This window comes from Oryza sativa, chromosome 10, assembly GCF_034140825.1.
Source record: "Oryza sativa Japonica Group chromosome 10, ASM3414082v1".
In the NCBI taxonomy this organism is placed as follows: domain Eukaryota; kingdom Viridiplantae; phylum Streptophyta; class Magnoliopsida; order Poales; family Poaceae; genus Oryza; species Oryza sativa.
Genome location: NC_089044.1, coordinates 22,352,352 through 22,374,242, shown reverse-complemented (window position 1 = coordinate 22,374,242; position 21,891 = coordinate 22,352,352). Strand labels below are relative to the sequence as shown.

General features: G+C 41.9%; 5 protein-coding genes across 5 annotated transcripts; 4 read left to right on the top strand and 1 right to left on the bottom strand.

Moving 5' to 3' along the window:
- Positions 1-445: 445 nt before the first annotated feature.
- On the bottom strand, positions 446-2,889 carry LOC4349328 (U-box domain-containing protein 36). Its single transcript, XM_015757668.3, has 8 exons — positions 2,628-2,889; positions 2,294-2,415; positions 2,043-2,164; positions 1,824-1,928; positions 1,646-1,736; positions 1,406-1,549; positions 920-1,288; positions 446-801 (listed from the first exon to the last, which is right to left on the bottom strand). Exons 1-8 carry the CDS (start codon positions 2,770-2,772, stop codon positions 604-606), a joined length of 1,296 nt encoding a protein of 431 aa, XP_015613154.1. The 5' UTR covers positions 2,773-2,889; the 3' UTR covers positions 446-603.
- Positions 2,890-6,502: 3,613 nt separating this feature from the next.
- Positions 6,503-7,271, top strand: LOC4349327 (cortical cell-delineating protein). The gene has a single exon (XM_015757776.3). The coding sequence runs from the start codon at positions 6,596-6,598 to the stop codon at positions 7,004-7,006; it is 411 nt and encodes a 136-aa protein (XP_015613262.1). The 5' UTR covers positions 6,503-6,595; the 3' UTR covers positions 7,007-7,271.
- A 3,367-nt stretch (positions 7,272-10,638) lies between these two features.
- LOC9267484 (cortical cell-delineating protein) lies at positions 10,639-11,327 on the top strand. Its single transcript, XM_015757778.3, has one exon. It carries the CDS (start codon positions 10,726-10,728, stop codon positions 11,119-11,121), a length of 396 nt encoding a protein of 131 aa, XP_015613264.1. The 5' UTR covers positions 10,639-10,725; the 3' UTR covers positions 11,122-11,327.
- Positions 11,328-13,929: 2,602 nt separating this feature from the next.
- LOC4349326 (cortical cell-delineating protein-like) lies at positions 13,930-14,604 on the top strand. Its single transcript, XM_015758335.3, has one exon. The coding sequence runs from the start codon at positions 14,019-14,021 to the stop codon at positions 14,412-14,414; it is 396 nt and encodes a 131-aa protein (XP_015613821.1). The 5' UTR covers positions 13,930-14,018; the 3' UTR covers positions 14,415-14,604.
- Positions 14,605-18,662: 4,058 nt separating this feature from the next.
- LOC4349325 (cortical cell-delineating protein) lies at positions 18,663-19,445 on the top strand. Its single transcript, XM_015758283.3, has one exon. It carries the CDS (start codon positions 18,739-18,741, stop codon positions 19,165-19,167), a length of 429 nt encoding a protein of 142 aa, XP_015613769.2. The 5' UTR covers positions 18,663-18,738; the 3' UTR covers positions 19,168-19,445.
- The last annotated feature ends 2,446 nt before the right edge of the window (positions 19,446-21,891 follow it).

Sequence of the window (21,891 nt, the reverse complement as noted above, 5' to 3'; positions counted from 1 at the left end):
TGCTTGTGTGGGCTGGGAAATTTCGAGCAAAATCTGGCCCATATACTATGATGGGCTGGGGCTTAGACTTTTACCTATCCCGACGAGACCAGAGTTAGGCCGGGCGGAATATATGGGCCGTGTTGCGTGGGCCGTTGCCAGATTTCACGGGCCGTGCAGCCATCCGGTATGCTTTGAACCTGGCTGAACTTTTTCCAATTTATAGACCCATAGTTTCGCTTATGCTTAGACTTGTAAGCTAAAATTTAAATTTTAGAGTTGAAATTTTTAGTTTTCCCATCTTAGTTTGTTTTACAGCATTTTAAAAAAAATCGCTAAGAATGTTTATATAAAACTTTTGCACGCAAATTATTTTTTATCGGTAATAAGCGGTATACATAAGCATAAACATAAGCAAAACAAGTACTCCAGTAAAATTGAAGGTGAAGGAGCGCAGCACAAAGGATTAGACAAAATCAAAGCATTTTCTTTCTGCATTCTGTGAGTTGTGCAGTTTCCGAACTGGCTATACTGTCATAGTGATAGCTAAGAAATTTACAGGAAATAATGGCACATATATATATATATATATGCCACCAATACAGTTCGTAATTAAAGGTTACATCAGGAAAATGAATACTGATTCCTCCTTGCATGATCTTGGATGACAGAACGGAGAGAAAGGTTTGGAATTAGCTGCTGGTGCACAATCGGCTGTCCTGTAATGGGAGATACCCTCCGTCCTCCATCAAGCCAGGATCTGATCGCATCGGTTTCGTAGGTGAATCCGTCTGATGCAATGCAAGGCTCCCTCATAACCTCCTGCCATTACAATGCAAATGATCAAATTTCTATTTCAATTCATCACAAGTGACAAGTATTTGTGTTAATCTACACAAGGAGCAGTGCTAAGTTATGTGCAGAACTTTTCATTGAATACCTGAAGGATTGGGCAGATGAAGTATGAAGGGATGCAGCAGTCTTCATCGAAAGGCGACTGCATCACTGATGATGGAGAAAATGATGCAGCTAGCTTCCTTTGTATGAGCAACGTCTCCGGTTCTCTGACACAGTTCTCATCATGATCAAGATACTCTTGCAGCGGCTTAATTATTTGCCCGGAGGCCTCTAAGATCAAATTGTCTGAAATCACTTCTTTCTGTTCCTCCATGGTTGTGTTCTGATCATTCTTGGGTAGATCTCTTTCTTGTTTTAACTGTGCAATTTCTTCGCTTGCTCTCAGAAGTGCTTCTTCCAGTTCTTTCCTCTTTTTAACCTCCTCCAAGTACAGCTCCTCGTATTCTTTGGCCTGTAAGGTTCAGAGTTCTGATCAAAATTCTGAAGAATATATTCATATGAAATCTGGATGTTTTTTTTTCTAAGTGGTCTCGTTTCTGAATAAAATAGTCAAAGGACAACGAATTACTTTCTGAAGAGATGAAACTACTTCTTCGTCTGCTTTCTGCCGTCTGTAAGATTCTCTTAAAGCTCTCATCATTAAGTTGTCAGCTGCTTTGCATGCTTCTTTGATCTCATCGTAAAAACCCAGTTCCGATTCATTGTTGTCATCCTAAATAATTGGAAAAGGAAATCACCATATTATGTCATCACTCTTACAAGACAAAATATTCGAAACCATAAGATGGCATTGCAAGATCAGAAGAACCTGTTCCTGGTGAAGTGTCAACTGCAGAGCATCGTGACCAGTATCAGGAATGAAAGGCGTATGTCCAGGTGCAATTTCTACTTCCACGCCACTATCATGGAAAATGAATCAGAGATTTTTGAGCTTCACTATTCAGTAATCATCATAAATCGCAAAATTACTACTAAAAGGTTTTTACCTTGTACAGATTAACCGTTCTTTGCAGACAAACCAAATCTTGCATGATGGGTCAGCTCTCTGCATAATTTCTGTTGCTGTCCTGGATGCAGGTTTGTCCATTTTTCTGAAACAGAAAACAACAATTATTGGTCAGCTCTCTGCATAATTTATTTTGTCTTCAATTACAAAATAAAGCTTTGCATTTCAAGTGTTATATTTTCTTAGAAGAAATATTTACCTTGAGTAATTCCTGTCTGGGGCAGCTGAAATTACTAGCTTGGTCACTCCATGCAAGTTGATTAGTTCAACAAGACCGTCTACAACATTTTCGTTCTCAATGACTAGCTTCTCACATTTCATCTGAAATATACAGACAATGAAAAAAAAACTGTCAATAAGCTGTAGTTCTAAATAAAAAACGGCTGTCAATAACAAGCCAAAGCCATCTTGAGATAATGAATTCACAGGAATTAACAGAACCCGTCACACCTTCATCCTCAGGCATTGATTGACGTAGTGATCTAATTGCTTGTCCACCTTGTCACGCTCAGCCATTCTGAACAAGCTCACTTGCTCCGGATTCAGTTTACTGGCATGGAACTTGACTCCCACTGCGACCAAAACAGAATCAATACAACACTAGACAGATTATAGCCAAATTTCTCAGTCTTCTGAATTGAAAGGGCTAAGAGGAGTCACAAACCCATGAACTAATCCATGGTTTCCATGAATTTTTGGCCGGACAACCATACATATAACCATGAAATCTTTCAGAAAAAAAAGAAGAAGAGAAGAAAAACAATCGGATGATGCAGTTACGTACTGACGGGGATCATCTGCGGCGGCACATGAACATGCGTGACGACGATGGCCGTGGCCCGGAAATGGCCGAGAGCCCACGACAGCGTCGACCTGCCGGACTTCGCCTCCGCCGGCAGCGCCACGAACACCTTCTCCGGCGCCGCCATCGACCGACCTTCTCGTCAAGCTTAGCTCCAGTTAATTTAATGTTCAGTTAGCATAAGTACAAAGCTAGCAAGAACACGCGGCTTTGGGCGTACAGACCGGAGACTTTGGATGGTGACAGGCACCATATGCGACCGGGAGGAAGAAGAAGAAGGCAAAATTAACAGTGACACATTAATTTGGACGACACGGAACCGCATGGAGATTTCCAATTTTCCACCAAAATTAAGTGATGATTAATTAACTAGCGCCAATATCAGCGTCATCGATAGCCTTGTCATTGAAAAGAAAACTTGCACATCTCACAGTCGCATCGTTATATAATTTGTCTTGTGCCTTGACCGTCTCCACTGATCGGTTACATATACTACTAACTCCATATTTTAATGTATGACGCCGTTGACTTTTTATCTAACGTTTAACTATTCGTCTTATTCAAAAAATTTATGTAATTATTATTTATTTTATTGTGATTTGATTCATCATCAAATGTTCTTTAAGTATGACATAAATATTTTTATATTTGCACGAAATTTTTGAATAAAACAAATGGTCAAACGTTGATCGAAAAGTCAATGACGTCATACATTAAAATGCGGAGGGTGTACAAAATTAATCTGCTGCTTCGGTTTCAACTAACTGTTTGAACTCGGAAGGGCCGAAGCACACGGCAAGGAAAGGAAAGGGATTTGGCGGGTGGCACCGTGCACATCCTGAACCCCCACAGTTCGTTCAGGTGTCTTTTCCCGGCAAATTAATTATTAGGATTATTACTCATCTGAATAAGTCCCATTGAATAAACTCCTAATACTTTGGTAATGACGTTTTGAAACTTTAATGAAATGATATCCTCCGGCATCGTGAACATCGTGATAACTTCGCTGATTTTTTTTTTCTTTCTTTCTTTTCGCTTTTTTTTTTTAAAAAAAAAGATTATTTGCACATGTGATGTGAGAAAAGATCAGCGGCCCAGATGGCAAGATGTGCTAGGCCCATAGGAAACAAAGTGGCCCATATAGAACGTGTCACGTAGCCCAACATTTTCACGGCCCAAATTTATATGGGCCTAATTAGGCCGTCAGGTTTGTGCACTATCCGGCCGAAATTGAGTGGGCCAATACCACAGTTCCGTCATGGTTCGCCGGATGCTCCAGCGTCCAATCGCCGCCGCCTTCTTCCAGGTCACTATTGCATATGGAGATACGAATTTTAATACGAGTAGTTCAGAAATAAACATCTAAACATCACTGACTTAAATTTGTACATTTTATACTGTAATCGAGCTGAAATACGGATAGAACGTACGTAATGCATGGTGCGAATAAACTGTGGAATGATGACGATTCGACAGGCTAGCATTAATAATTAACTTAATCCATATATGGTTAAAGAAATCAGCATGCTTATCACATTAAATCATGGAGCCTAAATCATGAATGTAAGCATGTTACGTCGCTACCTTAACTTATCTGGTGCGGACTTTGCAGTTTGCAGTACTCTCTTCCAGCCATTTTGTTCACACAACGATCGATCTGTGTGTGTTCATCATCTCTAATCGTATTCACATAAATGGTAGTCTGATCTGATTAATATTCTGATGGTGTGATTAATTAATATAATCCTGTAACGTGATCCTGGGGATCAGATCTCAGCTCCCGATGCAAGCAGCTAGCTCAATTAAGCCCATAATTTCTTGTCTTCTTGTTTCTAGCTAGAGGCAGTACGTGGTATCGATCATCAAGAACGTACTCACAGCTGGTGTACTTTCTTCGGAATCAGAACTCAGTTTTTGTTCGTTAGCGACCTACTTATATAGAGCCAAAAGGAAAATCGGTTGCCACATGCATGTAAGTGTGCAATCCAGCTAGGCTACAATTCATAGATGTCAGACCATCTAAGAACTAGTTTTAACAGCAGAGTCAACTATTAAGTATAAGCTAATATTACAGATAACGTTTATAATAGATGAATAATAAGGTTATCTCTATTTTTTCTCCTCTCTTTCTCTCACCTATGTATTTAATTTAGTTATCTTAAATTATGAATAGTTAACTATTACATTAGAGCTAACACAACTTATTTTTCCACTATCCTCCCCTCCCTGTAAGTTTTATAGTTGACTTATAGCCTACTATTAAACTATTTAAACTAGATCTTGAGCTTATACTTGCTAGTTTTACAATTCTTGTTATTTAAACAATAACACAATCTTCAAAATATATATTTAACTATATTTTTAATATTATATATAATAAATAAATATATTTGTACTTATTTTAGCGCCCCACATCCAACGTTGGCCCACTGCCCCTCCATCCCCATGGTATCGGCACCGTTTTAATTAGGTGCCTATTTGCTTGTCTAGGTTCACCGTCCACCGTCAAACCGTCATCTCTCACGGCCATCCCTCTAAACCCACCCGATGATCTGCCTCCTCCTCCCACCCCCAACCAATCCTAACTTGGGACCCTAAACCATTACTCCACTGCCATTCGTCGAGGTTATCGGAGATGTAGGAGAAGGGTTGCCAGATCTAGTGAAGGAGTTGTAGTCATTGGAGCACAAATCGTGTAGGAAATATAATCCTGTGGTAAAAAAAATTGAAAGATTTTGATTGAAGCAATTCCAATTAAAATTACAACATCAGGCAAGCAATATAAGAATTTTTTTTACAAATATACTTATTTTTTCAATAATTTACATTTATATATATGCATACAAATTTTTTGTAAAAATATACCCATCCCGCAGAACGAAAATGCGGGATCGCGACGGTCCCGCAGCTTCAAAACACGGGACCGTCGGTCCCGCGGACGGCCGCGCGGCACTGCAACGGTCCCGCAGCTCCATAACACGGGACTGTCGCGGTCCCGCAGCTCCAATACGCGGCACCGTGTTGCCAGCGATTTTTATACTGTGCGCACTGTTGAAACACTGTTTGGGTACTGTTTTGAACCGTGCGTGGAGCGCTTCCGCACATTCAAACTGCGGGATCGCCCATGAATATTGCCAAACAGTACGAAAACAGTACTAAACAGTGCCGCGCAGTATAAATTTTCTGGTATATAGCAGGCGCGTGGTAGAGGATGGGAACGCGCGGTCCCGCTCAACGACTACGCGCGACCGGTGCGGTTCCGTGCATCGGCGACGCGCCGCGCAACGGCGATGCGGGACCGTCTCGGGACCACGCGTTCCCGCGCTGCTTCTCTCCGAGCCACGAGAGCGAGCCGGTGCCGCGCTTCCGCGCCGCGGGAGGGAGACGGTGCCGCACGGCCGTACTGCGCAACCACCGGTCCCATGGAATGGCAAGGCGGCACTGTCTCGGTCCCGCATCCTTGTCATGCGGTGGAGGTATATTTATGCAAATATTTTTTATGTAGATATATAAACGTAAAATATTTTTAAAAGAGGTATATTTTCAGTTTTGTTTCAGCAATATAATGTATCACTTTAGAGACTCAGAAGAAATTTTTATCGGCAGATCAAACATTTCCACATATTTCAACAAATGCAACTGGTCAACTCGCTTCAATTCCCCGTGATGAGTCGGCGATCGATTTCCACGAATATCTGTTCTCTCCTGGCAAAATCTTGTCCTATCTCTCGCGAACACCTGGCCCATGCACCTACAACAACCAAGCAATCATTCATCATGCATGCAACTAGCAACCGCAAATACATCCATTCTAGCCATAATCCGGCTATAAATACCAGACGCCCAAATCAAACGATGCAAAGCAACACAAGCCGACCGAAGCAAACATAGCTATAGCTAGCACACACCACTAGCTAATTAAGCTCGCTCGATCACTTCATCAGTTAGCAATGGCTATCACCAAGGTCGCTCCCCTCCTCGCCCTCAGCCTCCTCCTCTTCGCCGTCGCCGCCGTGCACGGCTGCGAGCCCTACTGCGGCCACGGTGGCCCGGTCATCCCGACGCCGCCGGTGGTGGTGCCGACGCCGCCGTCGTACCACCGCCATGGCCGCTGCCCGATCGACGCCCTGAAGCTGAGGGTGTGCACCAACGTGCTCAACGGGCTCGTCGGCGTCAAGATCGGAGCCGGCCCCGACGACTGCTGCCCGCTGCTCTCCGGGCTCGCCGACCTCGACGCCGCCGTCTGCCTCTGCACCGCCGTCAAGGCCAACGTGCTCGGCATGAAACTCAACCTCGCCGTCGATCTAAGCCTCATCCTCAACAAGTGCGGCAAGATCTGCCCCTCCGACTTCACCTGCTAATTGAGCTCAAACCGTGCGTGCAGCATGTTGGATATCATGATTCATGAGTTTGATCTTTCATCCCGATTCCCGACGCAGCGTTAAACATTAATCTTGAAATAATTCTCTTGTTTACTCGATTCGCCATTTGCAGCTCGTTCTATATTATAATGTAAAATTCTTGAATCACTTGGTTGTTGTATATTGTAACGCCCATTATATATAGTAGTATTTTTTGTTCTCACAAAGATAACTGCCATATAGCTTACACGTTCACCTTAAGTTCTTTCTTTTCTATCCGTGCATAAAAACACTCGCACGATATGTGATAATCATGGGCGATGCGGCAATTCTTGACCTAACTGTTCCTATTTCCTCAAGCCGGTCCACACATGTTCCTAGCCATGTGGGTCCTGCATCATGGTAGTCTCTTTTGGCCCAACATGTCGCGTGCATCTCGTTTTGTTTGGGATGTTGGCGGGCTGCTTCCTGTTTTGGCTGATTAGAAGGGTTACTAAGTTTTGAATCCTAATAAGGGTAAAGAAGAGATTTGTACGTGACATTGATGTGACATGTCATGCTGGCATAGTCATGACTGATAAATAGGACCCACTTAAAATTTTTCATTTTTATTTTTTTCTTTCTCTTTTCTCTTTTTCCTTTTTCTTCTCTTGTTTCTCTTTTTTTCCCTTTCTCCTCCTTCCTCTCAAGACCATCGCCGCATGGGGTGCTTAGGTCACAAAGAAAGGAGAAGAAAAGAAGAAAAAAGAGAAGCAGAAGAAAAAGAGAAGAAAAGAAAAAAAGAAAAGAAAATGTTTTAAGTGGATCCCGTTTGTCAGTCAGATGACTGCCAATCACGTCCATGTGGCATGTCACATGAGTGACATATAGGATTTTAGATGGGTTGTGACGATCTGGGACTTAGATGACACACTTCAATAAGTTTTGAGATTTATATTTATATTTTAAGAGTTTAGGAATCTGAATGACACAAACCATACAAGTTTAAGAACCAGGTGTGGCAAGATGTGCCTACCTAGGTCCACTTCAAATAGAGCAGCTAGCCCATATAACAATGTGTCATAACCCAACCAATATTTCCAAAACATATGAAAAGAGAAAAAAAACATAAAAGTAGAATATAATACTCATTCAATTCCTATGAGATTGAAACACTGGAAAGTTTCAAATTGTTTTTGATGGGCACACAGGAAAAACACAGAAAACATATAGGAAATTGTAACATCCCGGCCTAGGACTTAATAGGATTAATAGAATACTCATATCAACAAGTTGCAACTTCTTTTCCGGAAGCCAATCTCCAAAAAACTCCAGGGTTAAGCGTGCTTGGCCTAAAATTCTTCCCGGGTGCACACGAGTGAGGACAAAGTGTGCAGAAAAGACATGTGTTGGTCTGTGAGGGCAGTCTATGACCTATGAAAGCTATCAGATATAAGCGGGCCTACCTAGGAAAGCTATCAGATGTAAGCGGGCCTGGCCTGGGAGAGGCGGGTCGTTACAGAAATAGAAAGAATGAATTGAGACTTCAGGCTATTTAATTTCCTCCAAAATGTTTCTAGAATAGCACATTTCATATGAATTCTGAAGGAATTATTAGTAGAAATCAATCCGTTGTTTTAAAAGGCTTTATAGGATTTTTATCATAGAATACAAATCCTGTAAAATTCATAAGTTTTTCTCTCTTTTTTTTGAAAGGGCCTTCATGTCTATACCGTGGGAGAGCAAAAAAAAATTTGAGTTAATTGCACTTTGGACTAGGAAAATTTAACAAAGTTTTACTTTGGACAAGGGGTGAAGTTATATTCACTTTGGACTAGATAAATTTACAAAAGTTTTAAATTGGACCACCCTTCTTCTCCATCTCCTTTCTTTCCCTTCTTTTCTCTATTAAGCAGCTGCGCCATGGATCTGAGGGATGATCAAGCAAAGCACCAGGATTCCTTCTCTATGTGCTCTGTTCCCCAGCTTGAAGAACCATCAAAATCAAGACTGGTTTTAGCTGGTTGCTGTACCTGTCTCCCGCAAGCTCGATGCAATGATTTGTTCTAAGCTCAGATGAACTTTTACGGGGAAAAAAGGTTGAAGTCAAGCAGCTAAATCAATGAGTAAATAAATCAAGATCAGATGGAATATTAATTGGTTTGTTGTGTTGCGGGTAAGCCCGCCAATGAAATCAAGAAGTGGCAAACAAAATAGTGGCCCAATGTGCAGTAGAAGGTAAGAAAACCTGAACCAAAGTGAAAATGTTAGATATAACCTAGTCCAAAATAAAACACAGGCAATAATAATCGGCCCAAAGTGCAATTCACTCAAAAAAAAAAATTTATAGCTAGCTTAGCTCGATTTGCAGAGCACTTGACATACTGACTGAGTGACTGATGACGTAATGGCTCGAACAAACTGTACACACGCATGTGGAATGACGACGATGATTCGACCTGATGCTAGTATTAATTATTTAATTAAACCCATACTGTTAAACAAATTAGCATGCTTAGCACATTAATCATGGAGCTAGCCTAATAATGCATGTTGCCACCTTTCTCTGATGCTGGCTAGCCATTTTGTTCACATCGAGTCAGCCTGTTCATGTGATCGAGTATTCATAATCTGATCCATAATAGTACTATTTTGACGGTGTGATTAACTAATATAATCTTGTTCGTGATCCTCGGGATCAGCTCCACAAAGAAATATCAGAGTCTAAACTAACCAGACAAAGTTATAACGACCCTCACTTTGCATGCATGTATGAAAAAAAAATTAGTGGGAATTCCTCGCATGGAATTAAGCTCCTATGATCATATTGTCAGTAGCGAAGGCTAAGACTTAGCTGTTCTCAAGCTAGATCCATCTTTAGGTACATCCAGCTAGCCAATACAATTCACGGAGGCCATCCCGGCTATGCGTGTACAAATGGAGCATATTGACTCTGCCAGCTCAAGTACCTAAAATAATGCAGGAGAGAGGAATGGATGGATGGTTACGTATGACACGATGTATGCAAAATTACAAGTCCATAGCAAGCATTTCAGAAAGCATTATATTCAGAACAAGTATTATTCGGCAGATATATAAAGCACACATCCATATATTAATGTCAACAAATGCAACTGGTCAACTTGCTTCTTCCCCATGAATAATCGAATTAATTAAACGAGAATATATGTTCTCTCTCCTGGCAAAATCTTGTCCTATCTCTCGTAAATACCTGGCCCATGCAGTACACAACCAAGCAAATAAATCATCACGTACATGCACTACACAACCAAACAATTAATCATAACGGATGCAAATATTCTACTCCCTCCTTCAAAAAAAAAAACAAACTCTGGGTTTCCATGTCCAACGTTGACTATCTATTTTATATAAAAAATTTTATAATTAATATTTTTATTGTTGTTAGATGATAAAACATGATTAATATTTTATGCGTGACTTGTCTTTTTAATTTTTTTAACAATTTTTTTAAATAAGACGGACGGTTAAACGTTGAACACGGAATCCTAAGATTTGTTTTTTTTTTGAACGGAGGGAGTAAGCTTCAGCTAGTTCAGTACGTGTATAGTTCCAAACAGCAAGCTCGACTCGATCGGCTATAAATACCTGACGCCCCAAGCAAACGATGCAAAGCAAACACAAGCTGAATTGAAGCAGCCTAGCTAGCTAATTAACACCACTAGCTAATTAAGCTCGCTCGATCACTTCATCACTTAGCAATGGCTTCCACCAAGGTCGTCGCTCCCCTCCTCGCCCTCACCCTCCTGCTCTTCGCCGTCGCGGCGCACGGCTGTGAGCCCAACTGCTCCGGCGGTGGTCCGGTGATCCCGACGCCGACAACGCCGTCGTACGACCGCCATGGCCACTGCCCCATCGACGCCCTGAAGCTGAGGGTGTGCGCCAACGTGCTCAATGGGCTCGTCGGCGTCAAGATCGGAGCCGGCCCCAACGAGTGCTGCTCGCTGCTGCAGGGGATCGCCGACCTCGACGCCGCCGTCTGCCTCTGCACCGCCGTCAAGGCCAACGTGCTGGGCATCAACCTGAATCTCCCCGTCGATCTGAGCCTCATCCTCAACAAGTGCAGCAAGATCTACCCATCCGGCTTCACCTGCTAATTGAGCTCGATCGTGCATAATTAATCTTCATGCGATGACGAGGATTGATCTGAGTTGCATGATAAATTAAAGATTAATCTTGAAATAATTATATTGTTATTCACTTCTACATTTTTGCAGCCCATTCTACATTGTACCTTACTTTATCATTCTTGAATTACTTAATTGTTGTAAGTTGTAACGCATTATAGCAATGTTGTTCTCCACATGATAATTGTTATATAGCTTGTCCTCCTTAATTTCTTTCTTTTTCATGTATGCAAAAAACGTGTTCGTCTCACAGCGTTTATCTATACCATCTGTATAATTGACCCACAAAGTATTAATACTCAACAAAGTAATTATTACTACTCTTAAAACCTAACATGCAAGTATATCATATCAATCCACTAAATAACTAAAGCTCAAGATGCAAGCAAGCATAGCAATTACATCTATAATTTTTTACATTCTAAATCTTAACATTCAAGCATGCTAAATCATCATCCCACATCACTTTCACAATATATCAACATATAAATTTATCTATCATTTATACAATGTTTAACATATATTCCTCTACATATTCCGTAGCAAAACATGGGACGTCATCGTATATTTAGTGATAATGGCGAGTGAAAATGATTGATCTGTATCTAACGATTTCCTCAAACAGGCACACACATGTAAGCCATGGGGCTAGGCATGAATGCAGGCCTTGCACGTACCATGCTCGTTTTCGGCCTAGTACCTGTGTGCCTCGTTTCAACACAAAGCACATTCGACGTATTGGTGAACTTCTGGTTCCGTCCTATTAAAATAGTAACTAAGCTTGGTCTGTCTAAAAAGGGTTAGAAAAGATGAATGACCCAAATGACAAGATGTGTCTAACTAGGTCCACTTCAAATAGAGCAACCCACAGAACAATGTGTCATAACCCAGTCTTTGCACAAAAAAAAAAACAATTTTATGTCTGAAGTTAATTGCTTCTAAGCCAACTACAAGAACTAGATTATAAGCTATTACCGTCCCCAGATTCTAGGGTTAGGGGATCGTGGCTGGGAGAGTGGCCTTACTCTGTGTTCCCAACACAGCTGCTGCGCACGAAAACGTTAACGGAGCGGTACATTAGAACGTGATTAATTAAGTATTAGCTAATTTTTGTTCAAAAATAGATCAATATGATCTTTTTAAGCAACTTTCGTATAAAAACTTTTTACAAAAAACACACCGTTGAGTAGTTTGAAAAATGTGCGCGCGGAAAACAAGAGGAGGGAGTTGGGAACTCATGGAAATGAACGCAGCCCTGATCGGCTTTACAAGCATCTGACCCTAGGAACAAATTGTCTTTAATTTTCTAAATGTTTTTCTTCAATTATATCGAAAATAAAAAAAATAATGGTTACATTGTCGCACAGCTAATTTTCAATTTTTCAGGGTACGCAACATATGTCCTACGGGAAAAATTATAAACTTTAGATGTCATGCCGCAAATCTTGCCTACATGTTTATAGTGGTAATTGAGCAAAATTCCTTTGTATATGTTCGTAGACTGCAGAACACTTGCATATGGGATATGCTGAAATACTGACAGAGAACGTAATGGTTCGAATAAACAGTGTGGAATGATAACACGATCGGAGACCTGCTAGCATTAATTAACTAAACCGATATGGCTAAAGAAACAAGCATGCTTAGCACATTAAATCATGGAGCCCAAATCATGCATGTAAGCATGTTACGTTGCTAGCTACTTAATTTGTCTGGCTCGGACTTACTCTCTTCCAGCGATTTTGTTCGATCACCGATCTGTACGTGTGTTCATCTGTAAACATGGATAAGCATGGTAGACTGATCTGATAAATTAATATAATCCTTTAACGTGGTCATGGAGATCACAGCTCCGATTCCAGTAGCCAAATTAATTAAGCCCATAATTTCTTGTCCACCATGTTTCTGGAGGCATAGAGGTCAAGAATTCACAGCTGGTGTACTTAATTTGTTCAGAATCAGAACTCCGTTTTAATTTGTTCATTAAAGACCTAAGAGCTAATAAACGGAAGTTAAAATCGGTCGCTACGTGCAGGTAAGTGCGCGTGCATGGTCAGCTGGGCTACAAATTTTCATGGAGGTCACTATGCGTGTATATATAGAGTATACATTATAGTGACTCTGCTTAAGCTAGCTCCGATCCGGCCAGTAGTAGATTAATGGTGGAAGAAATTAAGGAGGCTATGACACTACGATATCGATGCACATTTAGGCAAAAATAAAAACTCTCCAAGGCATGCAACTATGTCAGAAATGCTCGATCAGAACAAGTATTAGTCAGCAGATACAAACACTTCCGGCCATATATTTCAACAAATGCAATTCGTCAACTTGCTTGCTTGGCCATGAATCGATCGACGATCGAACTGAAAGAATATCATTTTTCCCTCCAGGCAAAATCTTTTGTCCAACCTCTCGCGAAGTACACCAGCTGGTCCATGCAGTACACAACCAAGCAATCATATATATGTCCATCATGCATGCCTAACAACTTAGACAGAACAAATATGTCTTTTTACTTGAGAGTTAACGGTCAACACACGGTTAAACTGACGGTAGTGGCATGAAAGAGTGCGCAAATTTGGACCAATGGCATATAAGAAAAGAGCCAATTTCCAATGATATATAAGAGATCCGACCAATTTTCAGTGGCATATAAGGATCCGACCTTATTCTAGTCCTCTAGCTACTACTAGTTCAGTACGCATAGTTTCCCAACAGAGCTAGCTCGATCGGCTCGGCTATAAATACCAGATGCCCCAAGCAAACGATACAAAGCAAACACAATCTGAAACAGCCTAGCTAGCTAGCTAACACACCACTAGCTAATTAAGCTCGCTCGATCACTTCATCAGTTAGCATTAGCAATGGCTTCCACCACCAAAGTCGTAGCTCCCCTCCTCGCCTTCACCCTCCTCATCCTCGCCGTCGCGGCGCGCGGCTGTGAGCCCAACTGCTCCGGTGGTCCGGTGATCCCGACGCCGACAACGCCGTCGTACGACCGCCATGGCCACTGCCCCATCGACGCCCTGAAGCTGAGGGTGTGCGCCAACGTGCTCAATGGGCTCGTTGGCGTCAAGATCGGAGCCGGCCCCAACGAGTGCTGCTCGCTGCTGCAGGGGATCGCCGACCTCGACGCCGCCGTCTGCCTCTGCACCGCCGTCAAGGCCAATGTGCTGGGCATCAACCTCAACCTCCCCGTCGATCTGAGCCTCATCCTCAACAAGTGCAACAAGATCTACCCATCCGGCTTCACCTGCTAATTGAGCTCAACCATGCATGCATAATTAGTCCTCATGCAATGACTGGCTCTGAAGGCTTGAGTTGCATGATTAAAGATTAATTAATCTTGAAATAATTATCTTGTTTACTCGCTTCTGCATTTGTGGCTAGCTCGTTCTATATTGTATTGTACCTTACTGTACCATTAATTCTTTAATAATGATTACTTCATTGTTGTGAGCTACCTTAATACTCCCTCTGTTTCTTATAAGGTGTTTTAACTTTGATCAAAGTCAAACTGTTTGACCAAATTTATTAAAAAAAGTAATATTTTTAACCCATGATAAATTTATTATAAAAATATATTTTATTATTTTTTTTATAAAACTAATTTGTTAATGTAAATATTACTATACTTGTCTATAAACTTAGTTAAATTTGAAGTAGTTTAACTTTGACCAAAGTCAAAATATCTTGTAACCTAAAATGGAGGGAGTATTGTTTTTCACGAGATAGCTTTCATATGGCTTGAAAAACGCTCTCACGACCTATATATATTTGATGTTGATTTATTCACACATGTTTAACACATATAAAGCGGATCGGAATTTTTTGTATTTTTTGGAAAATTCACTGGGGGGAGAGCTTTCCCACCTGAATTCATTAAAAGGGAGCAAAGGGCAGTTTTACAAAGTCCAGAGCATTACATATTGAGAGAGCGGAGGGAGGAAGAAAAGAGATCTTTCCAGGTCGAAATTACATGTCTGTCTTCTACTTTGATTTCCCCCCCCCCCCAAGAGGGAGGCGTCCTCGATACATTGCTGCAGCAAACGGCGCAAAGAGGGAGCCTCGTGTCTCAAGACAACCCCGTGGTGGTGATTCCACATGTTCCAAAAGCATACTCCCTCCGTTTCACAATGTAAGTCATTCTAACATTTCCCATATTCATATTGATGTTAATGAATCTAGATAGATATATATGTATGTGGGAAATACTAGAATGACTTACATTGTGAAACGGAGGAAGTAGCAAGTAGAACACCCTAAAGTGCTTCAAGGGAACTTGAGGCGGGGTGGGGAGAGAAGCAATCTCAGCAAGCGTCGCAACATTGACCGGTATATTCATCGCGCCCCAGAAGGCCACAGCGAAGGGGCACTGGAAGCATATATAGGTGGAGGGCTGTTTCATCAGCAAAGTTGCAAAGATCACAGGTTGGAGCCGGCACTATGGTTTTCTTATGCAAGCTGCGTTTTGTTGGGAGACGATCTTTAGTCAAGAGCCAGGCAAAAAAACTGAACTTTCCAGTTGGGGCACTTCTCCATCTCGTCGTATTCTGCAACAAGATAAAGATGCCTTGTTTTTAAGATCCCAGGGGCGCCTTTCTTGGTGCGAACATCTTGCTGATCAGTCACTGAGCACTGCATCAAGAAGCTGCTAAGATGGTTGAAGTGCCCTGGAGCACTGCGGATCGGAAATTTGGAATCGACCTGGAGCATAGCTAGTCGTAATAACAAAAAAGATTTTTTTTCTCGGTCCGTATTATGCTCGGACTAGCTAGCTGTATGCGTTTATCCGCGTAACAAAAAAAATAATAATCTGAGATTTCCACTAGAACACAACGAATAGAGATCACGAAAATAAACATTATATATATATATATATATATATATATATATATATATATATATATATATATATATTCTTTTTGTCAAATTTATAATAGCATGAATCAAATTAATCTCTCTGTTTTGAACAACCAACTGATAGAGACAATCAGATACACCATTTCATACAAAGTCTGAAATTAATTAATCACAATTCACAGGTACTGTACGGATTCGGGGTCGTCGTAGTCCCAGTCCCCGAAGATGACACGGCTCATGTCGATCTTGGTCCACTCCTCCTCCATCGCCGCCTGGATCGCCGCCGTCTCAGCGAAGTAGCTCTCGCCGACCATGTAGCAGCCGTCGTTCTCGACGGCGCGGCGAACCTCCTCCTGGAACGCCTCGAACTCGTCGCCCAGCTCGGCGTCCTCCACTTCCCCCTCGCGCTCCTCCGGCGAGAGGCTCTCCATGTACTCGGGGCTCCGCCGTGGGTTCCTCTTCAGTGTCAGGATGGAAGCGACGTAGTTGTCAGGCATCCGCACCTTCTTCTTCTTCGCAGCAGCAGCGCATGGCTTCTTCTGCTAGTCGGCGACGACATACTTGGCTGCTCCGGCGATGACCTGAGCAGCAGCAGGAGGAGGCGCCGCCGCCGTCGCTGCCGAGCCGGTGATCGCCTTCTTCTCCTCCTCTTCTGCCATGGTGTGGATGTCGCGCTCTTGATCCAGCTTACTCGCGCGCTCCACCGCCGGCGGTGCTCGTCGTCGTTACCCTCGCCGGCCGCCGCGATGCGCTCGGTGATTGGCGGCGGCGGTGGGCGGCGTCCCGAGCTTTATGGGGACAAATCCCAATTGATGAGAGATCCGACTCGGATTCTGATCTGATCTTGCTCCGGCCTCAAAACTAATTGGGCCGGGCCTGCAGGCCTAACATATTCCCAAACGCAGCATTTTTGGTGGGCTTCCCTTTCCTGCCGGCCCATGCTTGAAATGATTAATCAGATTAGGCCCGTTTAGAAGAAGACAGCCCACCTTGCTGCGTTGCCACCGTACGTAGTTCGACGCCGTCTCCGTCGCCGGACGTCCGCCGCCTGCCAGTGTACGATCCTTTGTCAATGCATGCACGTGGTTTTCATACTTAATTCGATTAGATGGCCTTAATTTCATCTAAAACTGATTCGAGCTACTGAATTATTTTACCGATCGATTAGCTAGCTAAACTGGTAATATAACAAACCTAGAAAATGAGCATATATAGCACAGCTCATTATATCATGGGGATAAAGGTCGTAGCTCTAGCTAGTTATACGTTCGTCGTCTGGTGCAGAGACAGCAGACGACTTCCAGCTATAAGCTAGTTTGTTTTCAGTTCTCACTTCAGACTTCAGAGTTGTACAGAGTTCAGACTTTCAGACCAGTCGGCAATTAGTCCCACGCATCCCTGCATTATTCATCAAATTGTCCAGCCAGTCGTACGTATTTATTTATATATATATATATATATATCTTGCGTGGATATACAATATAATCCTGTAAAGCTGTTATGTAATCTCCTCGGGATACCAGCTTCAATTCCCATCTTTCAATTAATAATGCCTTAGATATGCCCATGCATAATGCTTCTCTGTACATTTCTTCAGAATTAACTCTGTTTTTCTTTTTTCTGTAGAGACCTATACGTACAGGCTACAGCTAAAGAGAAAATCAAATCAACAGGAAATTATGCAAAGTTGCTTAATTGGAAATGAGTAATACTTTGCCAGAATACATCCACTGCCACATGCATGCATGCATGAAAATGAGCGACAAACTGGGGTATTAATCAGAGAGCTGAATATACTATGTGCGTGTGGAGTATAGCGTATACCGTGCGCGCGCATATCCTCCAGTGGGCTAAGCTCCAAACTCATCATCAAGCTGCAGATAATAATCTACTCCCTCCGTTTCAGGTTACAAGACATTTTAACTTTGGTTAATGTCAAACTGTTTTAAATTTAACTAAGTTTATAAATAAATATAATAATATTTATAACACTAAAATAGTTTCATCAAATTAATAATTAAATATATTTTTTCTAGAAACTTGGTTAAATTTAAAGCAGTTTGATTTTGACCAAAGTCAAAACGTCTTATACCCTAAAACTGAGGAAGTATCAGTTAACTATACGCCTATACCTGCTAATGAACCATTATATGTGATATTCTGAATATATGTATATGTACTGATATATGTGTGATTTCAGATATTGTAGTTAGTTATCAGCAAGTTCGGCGCTTGATCTGAGATATTTACTCGTATATATATAAGGTATATAAACAACGTGACAGGCCACTTAGCTGAAATATATAAAACTGTAAGAAAAACAATAGTCGATAGATCGATCGTGAAGTTGTGTGATATATATATATTGCGCAAATATATTAGGCTTAGATACTGGACATGATTGATAAATTGCTGCTCTGCACGTACGCCTATGCATGGCTGAAATAATTAATCAACAACCAATCTAGCTAGCCATTTCCTTCACGGAAAAATCCTTGTCGCATCTGATCTCTAGCAAAACAAGCGGCCCATGCCCATGCATGCAAATCCATCCATGGACACAAACCCAGTGCACATGCATCGTGCATGCAACTAGCTGCAGTGTTCATCTATAAATACCAGACGCCTCAGCCCCAATCCAAAACACAAGCTAATTAAAGCAGCCTTAGCTAGCTAATTAACTCTACTAGCTAAGCTCGATCACTTCATCACACTTGAGCAATGGCTTATTCCAAGATCGCTCCCCTCCTCGCCCTGACCATCCTCCTCTTCGCCGCCGCTGCGCACGGCTGCGCGCCATACTGCCCCGGAGGGGCGCCGCCGGTCATCCCGACGCCGCCGGTGGTGGTGCCGACGCCGCCGTCGCACCACCACCACGGCGGCCACGGCCATGGGCGCTGCCCGATCGACGCCTTGAAGCTGAGGGTGTGTGCCAACGTGCTCAACGGGCTCGTCGGCGTCAAGATCGGAGCTGGCCCCGACGACTGCTGCCCGCTGCTGTCCGGCCTAGCCGACCTCGACGCCGCCGTCTGCCTCTGCACCGCCATCAAGGCCAACGTTCTTGGGATCATCAACCTCAACATCCCCGTCGATCTCAGCCTCATCCTCAACAACTGCGGCAAGATCTGTCCCTCCGATTTCACCTGCTAATTAAGCTCAGCTGCTCAAGCTTGCATACATGGACAAATGCGCAGAAACAATATTCGTAATTAAGCTTATCTATTTCATTCGATGATGGCTAGCTAGCTAGCTGCATGCATGCCGTGGCTATGTCATCCAGAATAAGATGTGTTGTTGTTTTACTCTGTTCCCTTATATCAATTTTGTATTGTGTTGTATTGTATTCGAATTGAATGAGTTAACGAGTTTTGTAAAACCGATTTGTGCTTCATCAATGAAATATCTGTGGTGTAAGATTGTTGTGACAACGATTATTACCAGCAAGATAGTATAGTAGTACTAATCATCATTAACACATTCGCTTTGTGCTTCATGACACCATGAAGCACAAAGGCCCATCCTATACAAAATAAATGCGATTAGGCGGCCCATGGGGCCAAATCCGGCTAACCCAAGCGATCGAAATTTGGATGGGCCTAACTTCTCTCCGCGCACATCCGCGTTAATGGGCCGGGGCGCGACGGGATGGCCCATGGCTGGCTCGATCCATCAGCAGCCACGCGCGCATGGTGATTTCTCGCCGGAACGCCGCCGCCGTCGAGCTTGCGTTCGTCGTCCGTCCACCGCTGCAGCCTCCGTCCGATTCTTGCATGAATCCGTACGACGTCTTCTTGTCCAGCAAAAGATGGAGAATCACTGCGCCATTGCGACCAACATGCTAGCAGCGCGCACGCATATGCATGCAAAGGAGCTTTGAATTAACTAGGAGTAGCATTTTCTTTCCTCCCCACCGCCATGAACATGAATGCTTCTTAGGCACTGTTATTTTCTCTAACAAAAACTGGATAAAAGTGGCGCGCTTTTTAAACTGCTAAACGGTGTGTTTTGTGTGAAAACTTTCTATATTAAAGTTGTTCTAAAATATAAGATTGATTCATTTTTCAAGTTTGTAATAATTAAAAACTCAATTAATCACATGTTATTACCACCTCATTTTGCGTGAAGCACTTAATTTTTATCTTCATCTACATCTTCAGGAGATTCAAACACTGTCTTGGTGTGACTAGATAACGGTATACCATTCAATCAATGGAATATTTTACATGCTGATGTCACCATGATATTAGCATGATACCGTAGGTACCAATACTCACATGTATTAGGTTATGGCACCTAAGTAGCATTTTAATGTTAGCAGATACCTTAGGTACGGGTCCGTCCGGTATCAAGAGTACCCGACGTGATACCCATATACCAGATCTGGTATCTAGGTAACATGATGACATTAGGATGGTGTTTACAAATGTAAACTATATCGGATAGCATTTTATAGTATTTCCGTAGCATAGTACTCTCTCTTTCGGAATGTTAGATATTTTGGTGAAATTTGACTAAATTTATAGAAAAATATAATAACATCCACAATAGCAAATTAATTTTATTAAACCTACTATTAAATATATTTTTATAATATATTTGGTTGGTCTAAACCATGTTAATTACTACTTTTCTTATATAAATTTGACTTCAGATTAAAAGCTAAACATCTTACGTTCTAAAACAGAGGGATTAGATAACACTAAATTATCATGATTATTACAACACTGTGGCTGATTTTATCCGGTCTATATATCCTTTAATTTTCAGCCTGTCGGTGCGTGAGAACCATTTTCGCATGCTTGTATTCGTGTTTGTCTTTTGGCCGGGCCTCATAATGTTGACTATATATGTATCGTGCATATGATACGTGTATATAAATTAAAGAAAAAAAAACCCTGAAAGGCTGCAATGCGTGTAACCGTATCGAAAAGCTTCAGGCCCGGTTGTCATGCCCATGATTTCTGCTTTGTCGTCCTTCTCACGTCGTTGCAGTTTGCAGATTGTAGAGTTAGTATCTACAAGTCATCTACTCACACAAGATGACTCTTTAAAGAACTGTTCATTGTTCAACACTGTCACAATAATAATATATCATGGACAGTGTACTCCTTTTCAGAACTCTCTTTTGTTGTTTAGCAATCACTGGGGCGAAAAAATAGCTGGAATAATAATCAAACTGTGCATATGTATATATATTAATTAGTTTGCTTGCAATGGAGAACAAATGCCTTGTGTCAATGCGTTGTACACAACACATCACGACATGCAGAAAAAGTGTGCTGCAAACCAGCTGGGTACTGGGGCTACACACACCTATCTATTATTCATCCTGCAAGCTCACATATGCTGCATGTACTCGTCGATCGACATAGATGGTCCGGCACAACCAATGGCAGTGGGTGTTTTCAACACCTCTCGATCTGCAGCTGATCTCAACAGTTTATTTTATATGATGGTGTAACCATCTAATATACCATGTTGCTGATAATTTTTAACCAGAGCAATTAATCGGAGCATGGCCCTAGTGTTGAACAATTTGCACTTTCACAGTCAGGTGTAACATTTTGTACATTCAGCATAATGGTATGCTCTTTGCGCTTTTTCAGCCCTTGTGTAACACAGCAGGATTTCAAAAACACAAGGATAAAAAAACGTATAAATAGAATAGCATGCCACAACAAATCATACAGGATTTTTTTAAAGAAATGTTACAGGAAATGAATCCACTGAATTTTTTTTTTTAAAAAAAAGTTTGGTAACACCATAGGAGAAGTAAAGGAATTAGGAGTCACGACTCATGATGAAGAGAAAACATGAGATTTAGGCTCATGTTAATTTTCCTCCAAAATTTGTTGAAATGAGCCATTCCATATG